The 15,558-nt window shown below is 42.2% G+C and overlaps 1 protein-coding gene across 1 annotated transcript; it reads left to right on the top strand.

Annotated features, from left to right (window-relative positions):
• The first annotated feature begins 1,269 nt into the window (after positions 1-1,269).
• smarcd2 (SWI/SNF related, matrix associated, actin dependent regulator of chromatin, subfamily d, member 2) lies at positions 1,270-12,475 on the top strand. The gene is made up of 13 exons (XM_017482883.3): positions 1,270-1,570; positions 2,844-3,043; positions 3,310-3,352; positions 3,490-3,612; positions 3,895-4,014; positions 5,348-5,443; positions 5,886-5,987; positions 6,144-6,305; positions 6,387-6,484; positions 6,568-6,703; positions 6,805-6,927; positions 7,385-7,486; positions 7,900-12,475. The coding sequence occupies exons 1-13, from the start codon at positions 1,433-1,435 to the stop codon at positions 7,951-7,953; spliced, it is 1,497 nt and encodes a 498-aa protein (XP_017338372.1). The 5' UTR covers positions 1,270-1,432; the 3' UTR covers positions 7,954-12,475.
• The last annotated feature ends 3,083 nt before the right edge of the window (positions 12,476-15,558 follow it).

Below are 15,558 nucleotides of genomic sequence, written 5' to 3'. Positions count from 1 at the left end.
GTTTGTTTTTTTCCTAAACCGGAAACAGTTTGCAATATAGTGACCCGTGATTGTTGCTCTTTGCCTAACAAAAGCTGTAGAAACCATTTCATCAAATCTTTCTAACTAACAAAGCGTTCCCGAAGGAACGACGTAGGGAAAGAATCATGCGAACAGAGATCAGTGGGACAAAACTACTTGAGTTGCTTGTATTCCCTCATTTCTAAGTGTCTTTTGATAAAAACCGTCAGCTAAATTAATAAATGTAAATGTAGTATAATAGTACGAGTCAAAATTTCACCATCTGAAGTGTTTTCCCAAGCCGACACACATTTATTCGCTACTTTCAATAAAATGTTAAACACAGATACGCCTTGACACTGAGAGTACGGGTTACTGCAGGTCATAGATTTTGAGGTGTGGATGGGGTCACGTTTGATTTTTACATCTCCTGATTCGGATACGCTGCAGTGCGCCGCACAATCCCAGTCCTCTCATTAGATGTGCAGAGTGCCTGCGGTTGTGTTTTCTTTCTTATGCACACCGATTCCTAAAAGCATCATTTGGTGTGTGTATATAAAAACACGTGTGTATGCTAGCCTCGCACTAACGTGTTTACGTCCCCAGATTTCAGGGGAACATTTTCTGAACCATCCCTATACATTTCCACTTGTATTTCACACTGGTGTTCTTCAAGCAACTCGGATTCTGTGCCTCTCCACTCTTCCTTCAGACTCTGGAACCTTGATTTCCAAATGAAATGCAAAATTTACTTTGATAAATGTTTGAGAAAACTTTGCAAAAAAAATATCAACTTTTCCATGATATTCTAACCTTTTTGAGATGCACCTGTACACACAGAACAGAATATTGCGTGTTTAGACTAGTTCCAATATTAAGTCCAAAATGTGTTTTGAATGCCTCATAGTCTTTCTCCACATAATTACATCATTTTTTAGCTCTAACCAATAAAAGGGCAGCACTGTTTAGGTCACAATAACCGCGCATTAGTTATATATATATATATATATATATATATATATATATATATATATATATATATATATATATATATAGCATACAGTATATTCTTGTACATCATGCATATAGGACACAGCCACTGTTTCATTAAAACTCGATTCACGTAATCGGTTACTTCAAAAGATTCGAGTCACTTAAATGAATCATTGAGTCAGTTGGAGGCCGGATCTGCCACGCCCACCCGTGCTCGCGCTCTGCTAGTGCGCCGCCATTGGTCGAAACTGTTAAAACGGTTGTTGCGAACCAACCATTGCGACAGAAAGTAGGGGGGGAGGCGGTTTGACAAGACTCTTCATGGAAAGAAGAGATGACACTCGGAGACCGCTGAGAGCTATCGAAATCAGGACTTTGTTATAATATTAAATTTAATACTGGGGCGACTTTTTCTTTTTAGTCGTAGAATTAAGCGAAAATGGCGTCCAGAGCGGCGTTCCCTGCTACACCGGGCGCCCCGGTGATGAATACCGGGATGAACTCTCCCGGCCACCCGCGGATGGCAGCGATGAATCCGGCCTACCGAGCAATGCCCAACCCGGCTAACCAGTATCCGGTAAACGCCCGTGTTGTTGATGTGTTATCCCAAAGTTTTTATTTATTTAAAAAAAAAAAAAAAAAAGGCTAATCGTTGTCATTAACGCGATTCTCCGTTTAACTTCGTGTTTTTGTTTAGAAAGTTCCTTAGTTAAAATTGCTAAACTAAATCTCTAACGCCACATATTACTTAACTAAACAACACAAAAGTCATTCAGCAGTAATATTATTATTCCACAGTTCTCAATCCGTGCTGGGAAACAGATATAAACATCCTTTTTTTAAAAAAAAAAAAAAAAAAAAAAAACTTTCGCTTATCTGCATGTCTTCGCTCCAACTTCCGCATTTAAGACGGATTTTCTGTCGAGTCCCAAAGCGGCTCCGTGATCCCTACACAAGTGCACTTACTCGGGCTGTGTAACGATGCTCCCTGCACCCTTCATAGTCCCCTATATAGCCGAAAAAGAAGCCGTTTGGAACACGACCTCGTACATTGGAGAACAATGCGTTGATTGAATAGGGTACACATTTACAGCAAGCGGAATTTTTTTTATGTCATTAAAGTATGAATTTTGACAAAGTATGTTTTGCGAGTTTAAAAAAAAAATGAAACCTTGTTCGTGTGCTGGTTGGTTGGTTTTTTTGGCATCGTGTTATAACCGTTGGGTCACGTGGTATGAAAAAAGGATCACAACAAGAAGAATAAGTCGTTTGGGACAAAAATTCACATTTATGCAGATTTTTAACTTCAAACGAAGGCAAATATTATGGTGGAGGCTAACTCAGGTGTAGCATTTTCGATTCTAACAAATGAAATAGGACCTAATAGCTAACAGTTAGCGTCATGCATAAATAATGAGCACGTGCCCAATGGAAACCCTTATAGAGTTTGTAATAAGATAATACTTTATTAATCCCCAGATGGAGGAATTAGGGAGGGTTTTAATGGAAACTGTATTGGTACTTGCGGGTCTCTACTGGTGATTTACTTGCCTTCCAAGACACATTTACTTTAAAATATTTCAAAAAACACCTTAGGGGGGCGTGACTGATGAGAGAGGGGCGTGGCTGTCAGGAGATCTCAGGTGTCTCCTGATGAGTTCTCTTCCTTGTAACCGATCATCCAATGTTGGAGTGGCTAGTAAGCGGAAATGCAATTGAGACGCGTCCGGTGTGAACGGTCTGAGGTTACTCAATAGCTAAAGAAAGAACATCAGGACACAAGAAGTATGTCTTGGTGTATATGCTTTCTTATGCTCATAGTGTGTGTGTGTGTATATGTGTATATACAGCGTCCTGGTGTCCCTCCTGGCCGTAACATGCCCATGGGAGGGATGGGTTCCATGGGTTCTCCGATGCCCGGGCCGTCGTACGGCGGCACCATGACCGTTCGTCCCGGCATGCCCCAAACTGCCATGGACCCGGCGCGCAAGAGACTCCTGCAGCAACAGCATCAGCAGCAGGCGGGGGGGATGATGGGTCCTCGGAGAGGGTGAGTACCAGCAGCATGTTGATCATACTTGTAGTAGAGTTTTCCCTGTAGAACGCCACCAAACGTAACAGATTAAAAAGCATGACGTCGTTCTGCAAGAAATAATCATTATCAGGACATGCTGTTAGAGGAAACTAATCAACCTCTGGACTGTGAAGGACACTGTTCATCACACCACCCCATCGTGTCTGTATTCACTGCATCGCATGTTGTATATCAAACGTCTTCACGTATCACGTACGATATTTTTGTCTTGTGGTTTTTAGGCTGAAACGGCGCAAAATGGCTGACAAAGTTCTACCCCAGAGGGTAAGTTTTAGCTGCGGCCCGTATCACGTGTGTGTGTGTGTGTGTGTGTGTGTGTGTGTGTGTGTGTGTGTGTGTGTGTGTGTGTGTGTGTTTGTTTTGATGTTTGTTGTTTTTTTTGGCTGTGACGTGTGATGAAGATCCGGGACCTGGTTCCTGAGTCTCAGGCCTACATGGACCTTCTGGCGTTTGAGAGGAAGCTGGACCAAACCATTGCTCGCAAGCGCATGGAGATCCAGGAGGCCATCAAGAAGCCCATCACGGTAACAAGAACGAGCACACTGTGTGTGTGTGTGTGTGTGTGTGTGTGTGTGGATCAGGATCAAAGTAAGAACGTGCAGTTCTAATTGAAGCGAGATGTTAAATTATGTTAATAACAAATAATGTTTTACTGACTCATTCGCAAACCTAAGTATTGCGATACATATTGCGTATCGTAGAAACGTGTACGTGACGACGTTTGAACGGTGAGCCGTGTCTCATCTTCTGTCCTGTTTGTTTGTTTGTTTTTGTTTGTTTGTTTATTTATTTTTTGTCCGCTGAAGCAAAAGCGTAAGCTGAGGATCTATATCTCAAACACCTGCACACCTGCCAAACCTGAGGGGGAGGAGTCAGAGAAAGTGGCATCATGGGAGCTTAGAGTGGAGGGCAAACTCCTGGAGGATGTAAGTTACAGAGCTGTTAATATAGAAACAATAACATATTAGAATGAGCACGTTGATATAAACCTGTACTGTTCTATTTAGCGGTTAATGCTAAATTGTAAGTCTAGTGTAATTTTAGTCCTTCTGCGGGTTTTATTATTAATTTAACATTAAATCTGAGGTAAATGTTGACGTTCTGGAGTCTTCCATCTCGTTTTTACGCTCACTATGTGATTCCGTTGTTATGTACCAGCTTTCTAAATCGTTATCTTCACTCGTTAGTTCATGCTAAAAGTCATTACAGTGTAATTTTAGTCCTTCTGAGTGTAGTAAATTAACATCAAATCTGAGGTAAATGTTGATGTTCTGGATACTTCCGTCACCGTGTCTTTCCTTTGCTATGTGCCAGCTTCCTAAATCATTGTCCTCTGTTATTAGAAAGCTTATGCTCAGTATACATATATCCATGTTGCCTATCAACAGTGATTTAAGCACTTGAATGGTGAATGCGTTGTGTTTATTGGCTCAGAGTTGTCCCCATGTGTACAAGATGGCTAATTTTAACATCTAACACCAGCGAGATGTGCTAAATAGCTAAGTTACAAAAAATGTTTATTTGTGATTTTTTTTTTTTTCGCACTTAAACAGCAAGATTTTTAAAAAAATTTTTGCTAATAATGAAGAATGGTAAAAGGTGAGGTAACTATCGCAGGGGAGAACGATCATGTCAGAACGAGTGTTGCTCGATGACTGAAAGAGCCAAGTCGCCGCGGAGCATCGTGATGTATCCAAATATAGCAGTGCAGTGTCAAACAACGGCTCCTAACATGTCCGAGCTGTTCTTCATCTCTCCCCGTGCCCCTCGGACAAACTCTCAGAACCGGACATGCTGTGGAAATCTCCTAAGACGACGACGCCCTGGCTCGAAGGCTTTAACAGGGGATAAAAAATGAAAGAAAGAATTGAAACTTTGTGTGAAACACGTGGGCAAGAAATGATCACACACACACAGAGAGCCACCTGAAGGAAAAAATAGAGGAACTGCTCTTCTGTTTACTTCTCTCTCTCTCTCTCTCTCTCTCTCTCTCTCTGCTTCAGTGGTTAAGAAGGCATGAGTGAGTGGTGGAAGCTGAAACGAGGGAAATAGTTGCGCAAGTGCTGGAAGGGGTGTGTGTGTTTAGGCCTAAACAATGCAACATCAGTCCACAATGTGCTAACTGAGAACATAACTGCCATCTCTCTCTCTCTCTCTCTCTCTCTCTCTCTCTCTCTCTTTCTCTCTCTCTCTCTCTCTCTCTCTCTCTCTCTCTCTCTCTCTCTCTCTCTCTCTCTCTCTCCCTCCCTCCATCCGTAGCCTGGGAAACAGAAGAGAAAGTTTTCTTCCTTCTTCAAAAGTCTGGTCATTGAGCTGGATAAGGAGCTGTATGGTCCAGACAACCACCTGGTGGAGGTAAAGTGATACACATACACACACACACACACACACACACACACTAAAATATTAAAACTCTGTTTTAAAAAAAAAAAATTTTTAATTATTAAAATAACGCCGGTGTCGCCAAACACACCCGAGGGTGCCAATACTTAAATAAACAACTGGATACATAAATATAAACAATATTGCTATGGGTAAATAAGTATGTTTTAATGTTACTGTGGGTAAATAGATATGTTTGTTTTTGTTTGTTTGTTTTTTTAAATAAATAATATAATAAATATGTAGAAAACAAAAGAATATATATGTATATAAATACATAAAAGTGCAGGTAAATGGTGCATCGTGTCACTGATGATCAGGGAAAGGGGAAATTTGCAGGAATGAGGAGGTATTATGACGAGGAAGCTCGTCAGGGAAGTGTGTTGTTTAAACGTGTTCCTGTTTGCGTCGTCAGTGGCACAGGATGCCCACCACTCAGGAGACGGACGGCTTTCAGGTGAAGCGGCCCGGAGACGTGAGTGTGAAGTGCACACTGTTGCTCATGCTGGACCATCAGGTAACCCGTGCAATGACGCCGATCTGATTTATTGTGTACGCCGTGCCGAAGATTCGGTGCGTATCGGGGCAGTTCTCGTCCTAATGTAACACGTTAACGCTGTTCTCTCCGTCTGTGTCGTTGTTGTCGCCCCCCTCCCACACACACACACAAAAGCCGCCGCAGTACAAACTGGACCCGCGGTTAGCACGTCTCCTGGGCGTCCACACGCAGACCCGAGCCAGCATCATGCAGGCGCTCTGGCTCTACATCAAGAACAACAAGCTGCAGGACTGCCACGAGAAAGAATACATCAACTGTAACCGCTACTTCCGACAGGTACGTACGTGTACGTGTATGCGTGCGTCGAGCACAAGCGGTTAGTCAGCGCACGACTAACACGCCGGCGTCCCGTTTCAGATCTTCACCTGCTCCAGAATGAGGTTCTCGGAGATCCCCATGAAGCTGGCGGGACTCCTGCAGCTCCCGGATCCCATCGTCATCAACCACGTCATCAGGTACGTACGCGCGCTGCTTTTACCCCCTCGCTGCGTTTGATGAGGTGCAACACAAAATTAAAAAGCCGGTTTCTCGTGGGCAGCGTGGACCCTAACGACCAAAAGAAGACGGCGTGCTTCGACATCGACGTAGAAGTGGACGATCCGCTGAAGAGCCAGATGAGCAGCTTCCTGTCCTCCACCACCAACCAGCAGGAAATCGCAGCCCTGGAGATGAAGGTGGGTGTGCGAGAATTGGTTAGCTCGGTTTGTCCTGTCATACCGGGACCCTCACAGTTTCCTCACAAAAAGAAGGTTTGTTTTTATTATTTACTCGCCAGATCCATGAGACCATTGAGTCGATAAACCAGCTGAAAACGCAGCGGGACTTCATGCTGAGCTTCAGCAACAACCCCCAGGACTTCATCCAGGACTGGCTCAAGTCTCAGAGCCGAGACCTCAAGGTACCCACAATCCCCTTCTAAATCTACGGGATCGTAAACGTTCTAATTGTACGTTTTCTGGATATCGCACAGGAACTACTAGGAATGTGTATTAAAGGAATAATTTTGACTCCAACTAAGCCCTACCTCCCGAGAAGTGCGAAGGTATTGTAGCGAAAAGCTGGAAGTGATGACAACTAGTCTCAGAGCTCTAGCACAAATATTATATATATTTTACACCAAATATGACTTAGCTGAAGGACTTGTGTGCGTAATATTGTCGCCATGGTGATAATTATTGTCTCATGGTGTTTGGCTGTAACTGTGTGGTGTTTGGAATGCGCCAAATGTCAATGCCAAGAACTGAGTTACTCAGCCGCTGAGCTTGTGAGATCGGGACTGGTTTTCATTAAAAAATCATTTGGTCCGGCTGAGTGGCGCTGCTACAGTGTGTGTGCGTGTGTGTTGTCCGATCCAGCTGATGACTGACACTGCCGGGAACCCAGAGGAGGAAAGGAGGAGCGATTTCTACCAGGCTCCCTGGATCCAGGAGGCCGTGGGCCGCTACGTATTCTCCAAGGTACGTGTTCCGACATATCTGATCATCTCGGGCATTAAAAATACGTTCTTGTGGTTACCCCGCCTCCCCGGGCCAGATATTAGCGCATCCCTATACGGCTCCACCCTTTTTCTTTAAAAGGCAAGTCGTGCACTGTTTCCGCAGGCTTGGGAATGTTTTCGTGCAGTTCACCTCGCGGGCGGCAGAGGGCGGCAGAGGGCATGAAAAATTCCAAATGTCTCCTTTAAAAACATGTTTGTTTTTTGGGGTTTTTAAAAAAATGTTTTTAATTAAACAATCGACAAAAGTATGGTGTGAGAAACCGCATTTTCGGAAATGTTACAGCTTTTTACCTGTGACCGTTTACAAAGCGCTCGCACTGGAGACTCCTTCTGTTAAATAAATAAATCGACTTCTCTTTTGGTGGTTCTCAGGTCCAGCAGAGGAGACAGGAGCTGGAGCAGGTCCTCGGTATCCGCCTCACCTAAACCTCCGAGGAAATGTTTTGGGATGGAGGCGTCGCTGCAAGTCTTCCAATTATTATGCGTCTTTTTTTTTTCTGCTTAAAATTTGACGTGGGATTTCCTCAGGTCACGGATTTGTCGCTATTTTCAATTATTCTCCATATTGTTCAGTTCACATCCTAGTGTGTATCTGCCTTTTCTTTGGTATTTGCATACCAAATTCGGATGGTGTGTGTGTGGCCATTTTGTTTCTAAGCCATAACTGCCTTGTTTCATATTTTTGCCAATGAGATAAAATGGAGGGTGGGAGTTTTATACAGGTGCCTCTGATTGATTTAAGAGACTTAATCCAAAATGTAGTGTTTACATTGTTTGTGTGTGTTTAGCGTCACTGTGCCAGACGTAAAAGTCTACATACATTTACATGGACAACAATAATCCGATATTAACCCGGTTAAGACGATACTCTGATTAAGAAACTAGCATGTAAACAGCGATTATTGATGACCTTAATCCGATTAAAGTCATACTCGAAGTAAACACAAATGGAATTAAGACGTGTGGAGTATTCCTGTTTTAGTCGCATTATGGACGTGCGTTACAGACATGTACACACCTTAATCACACTATTAACGTCGTGTGAGTTTTCACCGCATTTTGTGACAGGACACGTACACACATGGCAGCGCTCAACCGTTTTACGGCAAACAAGAGAGCACGGCCACGTCCCAAACTGCGTACTTGCCTATTATGTAGTAGGTGAAATGCATGTATCTCAGCTACTATGTAGTAGGTAAGTACGTGGTTTGGGACGCAGCCCACGGCTTCAAACAGTCGTCTAGTTGCACGTATATTGGAGCGTTCGTAAAAATAAAAACACCCCAAACTGTATACGGTCCCATGACGAAGACGAACTGTATGTCGATACGTGAAATTCTGGACGTCAGACGGCGTGGCGCGGGGACGTAATGACGTGTGCAGTTAATTGATCTATGTTCTATAACTCATAAAACGGGAACATGAAAGGAGTATTCTAAAAGCGACTCATGTAAACACCTTAATCAGAATATTGTCTTATTCAGAATAAGGTCAATAATTAGATTACTGCTGTCCATGTAAACGTAGTCAGTGAGAGAACACGGACGTGTGTTTTTATAAACAGCAGGTAGGATTGTAAGCCATTTCTAACTGATGTCGGATTGTCTTAAATGTAAAAAGTCCGATTGCTGTTCATCTAAAAGATCAGACGACGTTCCGGATTTACAAATCCGGATCATTCCGATCGAGAGCTGGATTAGTTTAGCCGGATGTTTATGTCTCTACAGTGTATATAGATAACCGCGTGCCTGGTACGAGCCCTAGGTAGATCGAGACTTGAAACTTGATCACTGATTTGGATAAAGAGAACGGTACGGAAGCCTTGAGAGGACATTTTAAAGGTTTTTTTTTTTTGTTAACTCTTATGCACAATGTTTAGTTTTAACGTGGTACTAAACCAGAGTCAGGAAATCTGCTTCTTTAATTTGAGCACCGTTTGCTATGTCGGGTTTGAAATCAATACAATCGTTCCCACGTTTTGGTTCATTTTTTTATTTTTATTTTTTATAAAGTGCACGTCTCACTATAATGCACTGGAAACACAACACGCGCTACGTCACGTTAAAACCATATAGATTGCATCGTATTCTACGATAAAAATGGCCGCGCTTTTTCGGATCCATCCCCCTGGCCTCAGCCGTGGCCAGTTTCTCAGGCCCTGCTCACCCCCATGACGTGATGCTACCACCACCACGCTTCGCAGTGCGATGACTGTGTTCTCAGTTTGATGAGCAGCGTTGCATTTCTCTCGCCAACTAACCGAAGCCTTCGAATACTTTTCCAGAGCTTCGTCTTGGAGCTGTTTCGCCGGGTCCTTGGCCTTTATGACGCTGTTCGTTTAGGGGAGGGACTCCTCCAGAAACGGGCGTATTTCTACTGAGATCATGTGACACGCTGCCGATCTAACGATGCAGCTGGTTCCAGTAAACGTTTCCTGAAAATGTACTGGTATTCTAATAACTTTTTTATTTGTAAATAATTTTGTGTAAATCCCTGACACCATCCCAATCAAGTCCATTTCGGTTTTTATATAATGTGGAAAAGTTATGGAAAAAAGGGGCAGGGGATGGGGGGTGAAAACTTCTCTCCCTCTCTCCTTCTGCCGAGCCACACACGATTTTATGGAGATACTAGAGATCCTCTCTGCCCGATCCTCTTTGCTCTCCAGCCCTGCCTGATCCATTTCGGATATCCTACCTCTGGATGGAGCTCTAATCTACTCCAATTCCAGACTGCTGGGACTACGGCTGCTTCTAAGGCCATACAGACTTCATATAAATCCATAATGAACTTTTACACACTATCTGTTGTTACCCAGATGAGGATGTGTTCCCTTCTGAGTCGGGTTCCTCTCAAGGTTTCTTCCTCTTAAAACATCTTAGGGAGTTTTTTGTCGCCACTCAGTGTCTTGCTCAGTTGGGATAAATTCACTCCTTTAATATCTGTATACCGTGTTGATATTTCTCTAAAGCTGCTTTGAGACAATGTCTATTGAGGCTTAGTGGTTAGCACGTTCGCCTCACACCTCCAGGGTCGGGGGTTTGATTCCCACCGTGGCCCTGTGTGTGTGTGTGTGAGTGGAGTTTGCATGTTCTCCCCGTGCTGCAGGGGTTTCCTCCGGGTACTCCGGTTTCCTCCCCCAGTACAAACACATGCTGATCGGCGTGTCTAAAGTGTCCGTAGTGTACGAATGGGTGTGTGAGTGTGTATGTTATTGTGCCCTGTGATGGATTGGCACCCTGTCCAGGGTGTACCCCGCCTCGTGCCCCATGCTCCCTGGGATAGGCTCCAGGTTCCCCGTGACCCTGAAAAGGATAAGCGGTATAGAAGATGGATGGATGAATTGAAATTATGCACAGCACTGTATCTCATACAAGTGAACACGTTAATTAAAGACATCCCTCCACAGAGCAGACTTGAGCTGTGTTCTTGTTCGTATGAACCAAAGCGTGGAAATGATCGATTTAATTCGAGGACTCGCATGATGTAATGTTTACACTTAATACGCTTGCGTTTACCAGCTTGTTGCCTTGGTAACAAACCCGACAACGGCGCTTCTCAGCCATATTAAAGCCATACTGTGTGTTTGCTCTGGTTTCAACTCCATACATTCCGTATGTGTGTGTGTGTGTGTGTGTGTGTGTGTGTGTGTGTGTGTGTGTGTATAAACTTTGCATTGTCAGAGACTCAGGAGGAGAGGATGATGATGATGATGATGATGATGATGATGATCTGAACATGGACGCTTTAAAGGGACGATTTGGGCGAAAATCAAATTACTTTAAATGCAAGTCCAAAGAAATTCGCTGATGTTGAACTAGCAAACTATTTCGTTTATGTAGGTAATATTTATCTACTCCGTCGTGTCAAGGGCGCTAACTCGATATGTCGCTATTTTCTATTCAGCTAGTCTAAAGGTACAAGGAGATCAAATCCTCTACATAGCTATTTATATTTAGCTAACACACACACAGAGATAACCTACAGCGAAACAGTTAGTATTATTTAATAACAACGACTTAACATCGTGTTGGTTTTAAGAAGACATTTCCGCAGTAGACGTGGACGACGTGACGAAAACTGTCGTCACGTTACGTTGAAGACGTATTTATGCCATTTCCAATGAAACAATTTTTTAAAAAAAAGAAAGAAAGACAGCTAGAGGTTTTGCCCAGTGTTTCGAAAACATTTTAAGTATTCAAGAAATAAATATACGGAGATGAAGCATTGGGGCAAAAATAGTTATTAATAGTGTTGACGTAGCGAGTAACTAGCGAGTTACGAAAGCACCGGACCTCGACGAGAACGACGTTGTGTAGAAAAGGTCATAAGGAAAGCCGCAGGAAGTGGTGCTCAGAAATGACTGCTTCCTGCCGTTCCTATTTGTTCCTTCCTGCTGTATTTTGTATTTTCCAAAATATAAACAAACTAGTCACGTAAACCACAAACGCGTAATCAACGTGTAGCACGAGCACACTGTGCGACTGCTATTGTTGTTGTTGCTTGTGGGCGTGGCCTGTCCAGGGCCTTTTCATTTCGTTTCGTTCCATCGCGGACATTTTAGCTGTGTGGAAAATGTATTTAAATTTGATTTTTGCCTGAACGATCCCTTTAAGTTCATAATAGCCATTATTATTATTATTATTATTATTATTATTATTATTATTATTATTGTTGTTGCTTTACAAGTATTTTTAAAACCTGTCTGTGGCTTTATTACAGTTAGTATAACTTCCTGTGTTAAATGTGCCATTGTCTTTCAAATAATTTTCCTTTTTTATAACCTGTTTATAGTCGAAATATTTCGGTTTTTATATGACAAAAAGAGCATGTTCTGTTTTCTAGTTTTTGACTTGTGATCTGTACTTTTTTTTTTAAATACTTTTTAAAGTGATCTTTTGTATTTTTTCTCTTCCCCCTTTTTGTACAATAAAATTGTACAAAGGCATGGTGTTGTCCTTTGTGGATCATTTTGAAATGACGGTATCGTATCTGGTCAGTGGGATTCCTGCAATACGGTAACAAAATGTGCCATACAGGGGCGAGAGAGAGCACACACACATTTCTCTACATGCATCGTATTAAGTGGTGTTGGAGATGTTTGGCCAAACCGGCTGATCCGATGTTCGTCATCAGTCTTAGTGTCGGCTCACGCTGTCCTGATGTTTGCTCGGAATAAGCCTCAACAAGCTCACATCATTCCTCAGCACTGCTGTAAAATAAAATATATATCAATTAACCACAGTCTACAGATACTAATCCAGATAGTGTATGACAGCCATCCGACAAGTATGTATAAAAACACGCTTTTATTTCCTTTTGAAACAGGAAGTCTGCGTGTTCAAGTGCAGGAATGACTTACACAACAGCCAATAGTGTTTTGAGATGCAACACACACACCCTGACAAATCAAAACAGAGTAGTAGTAGTAACTAACTATGTATAGATAAAAGCAAAAGCCCGAAACGAACAATGTTTACTGTGCCTGTAGAGCAAGACAGGTCCCTGGGGACGGGATGTACAGTATCTCACAAAAGTGAGTACACCCCTTACATTTTTGTAAATATTTGATGATATCTTTTCATGTGACAACACTGAAGAAATGACACTGTGCTACAATGTAAAGTAGTGAGTGTACAGCTTGTGTAACAGTGTAAATTTGCTGTCCCCTCAAAATAACTCAACACACAGCCATTAATGTCACCATTAAACCACTGGCAACAAAAGTAAGTACACCCCTAAGTGAAAATGTCCAAATTGAATAAGAAGCTGAGGATTAAGGTGATGGACTGGCCAAGCATGTCTCCAGACATAAACCCTATTGAGCATCTGTGGGGCATCCTCAAACGGAAGGTGGAGGAGCACAAGGTCTCTAACATCCACCAGCTCCATGATGTGGTCATGCAGGAGTGGAAGACGACTCCAGTGGAACCTGTGAAGCTCTGGTGAACTCCATGCACAAGAGGGTTTAGGCAGTGCTGGAAAATAATGGTGTTCACACAAAATACTGACACTTTGGGCCCAATTTGGACATTTTCACTTAGGGGTGTACTCACTTTTGTTGCCAGCGGTTTAGACATTAATGGCTGTGTGTTGAGTTATTTTGAGGGGACGGCAAATTGACACTGTTACACAAGCTGTACACTCACTACTTTACACTGTAGCACAGTGTCATTTCTTCAGTGTTGCCACATTAAAAGATAGAATCAAATATTTACAGAAATGTGAGGGGTGTACTCACTTTTGTGACATACTGTATACGTTATAGACAGCGTTTAATTGGACAAACACAAGAATGGTACACAATGAGTCAGCAAAGATATTTAACGCGTTCCTGGACGTGACAAAGTATAAAATTACATTTTAAATATTATTTATTCATTTATATTTATATATATATATATATATATATATATATATATATATATTCTGTCGTGTTGTTATCCTAAAATAATTTGCAGAGCATATTTGTACTTTCACATCAGCTACTGCACCGAGCTTCATAAATAACCTCGCAGAAACATCAATTAGATTTGGATCACCGTCAGATCACACAGAACTCGATCAGGCGACTGAATGCTTGGAGTCAACACTCCGCTACACGCTGGATAGAGTGGCTCCACTCAAAAGGAAAATAATTAGAGAGAAAAAATTAGCACCCTGGTATAACAATCAAACGCATACATTAAAACAGACCACTCGACAATTATGTTTAGAGTGTTTTGCTCCGCTTAGAGGGACTGAACTAGCTTCATTGAACTCTTCAGCCAGTTCATCAACTTGCATACTAGATTTGTCTTGGAGTAATTGAACCACTTTTAAATACAATCAATTCTTCCCTAAGCACTGGCTATGTACCTAAATCACTTAAATTAGCAGTTATTAAACCCCTGTTAAAAAAAACCTAACCTTGTCCCCTCTCAATTGTCCAGCTATAGACGTATATCAAATCTCCCCTTCATCTCCAAGATTTTAGAAAAGGTTGTAGCAAAGCAGTTATGCTCGTACTTGCATAGGAACAACATTCATGAAATATATCAGTCAGGATTTAGACCTCATCATAGCACAGAGACAGCGTTAGTTAAAGTAGTAAATGACCTTCTACTGACTTACGATCAGGGTTGTGTCTCGCTGCTTGTGTTACTCGACCTTAGTGCAGCTTTTGATACTATAGATCACACTATTCTCCTTGATAGATTAGAAAATGTTGTTGGTATTAAGGGAACAGTCCTCTCCTGGCTCAGGTCTTATCTGACCGATCGTTATCAGGTCGTAGATGTAAGTGGAGACTTCTCCACGCATACCGAGGTTACCTTTGGAGTTCCACAGGGTTCTGTTTTAGGCCCACTGCTTTTTACATTATATATGTTACCTCTAGGTCAAATTATTTGTAAACACGGAATGATCTTCCACTGTTATGCGGATGATACACAGCTGTATGTTTCAGCGAAGCCAGAGGACAGACAGAAGCTTAGTAAAGTTGAGGAATGTGTAAAGGACATTAGACGTTGGATGATTATTAACTTCCTCTTACTTAATTCTGATAAGACAGAAGAACTTGTACTAGGACCACGTGTAGCTAGAAGTAATCTTTGTGATCTCACAGTAACTGGATGGACTTTCTGTGTCATCATGTGCAGCAGTAAAAGACCTGGGAGTGATTATTGACTCCAGCCTATCATCTGATGCTCATGTAGATAATATTACTAGGATAGTCTTCTTTCATCTCAGAAATATTTCTAAGATAAGAAACATATTGTCACTACATGATGCAGAAATACTAGTTCATGCTTTCGTCACCTCTAGACTAGATTACTGTAATGTCTTACTGTCTGGATGTTCCAGTAGGAGCATAAACAAACTCCAGTTAGTCCAGAATGCAGCTGCTAGAGTCCTAACTAGAACCAGAAGATACGACCACATCACCCCGATCTTATCCACACTGCATTGGCTCCCAGTGAAATCTCACACTGATTATAAAATACTATTATTAACCTATACAGCACTAAACGGTCTCACGCCACAGTATCT

This window comes from Ictalurus punctatus, chromosome 13 (genome assembly GCF_001660625.3).
Source record: "Ictalurus punctatus breed USDA103 chromosome 13, Coco_2.0, whole genome shotgun sequence".
NCBI lineage: Eukaryota > Metazoa > Chordata > Actinopteri > Siluriformes > Ictaluridae > Ictalurus > Ictalurus punctatus.
Note: the sequence above shows the minus strand (reverse complement) of the source record. Positions and strands in the feature narration are given on the sequence as shown.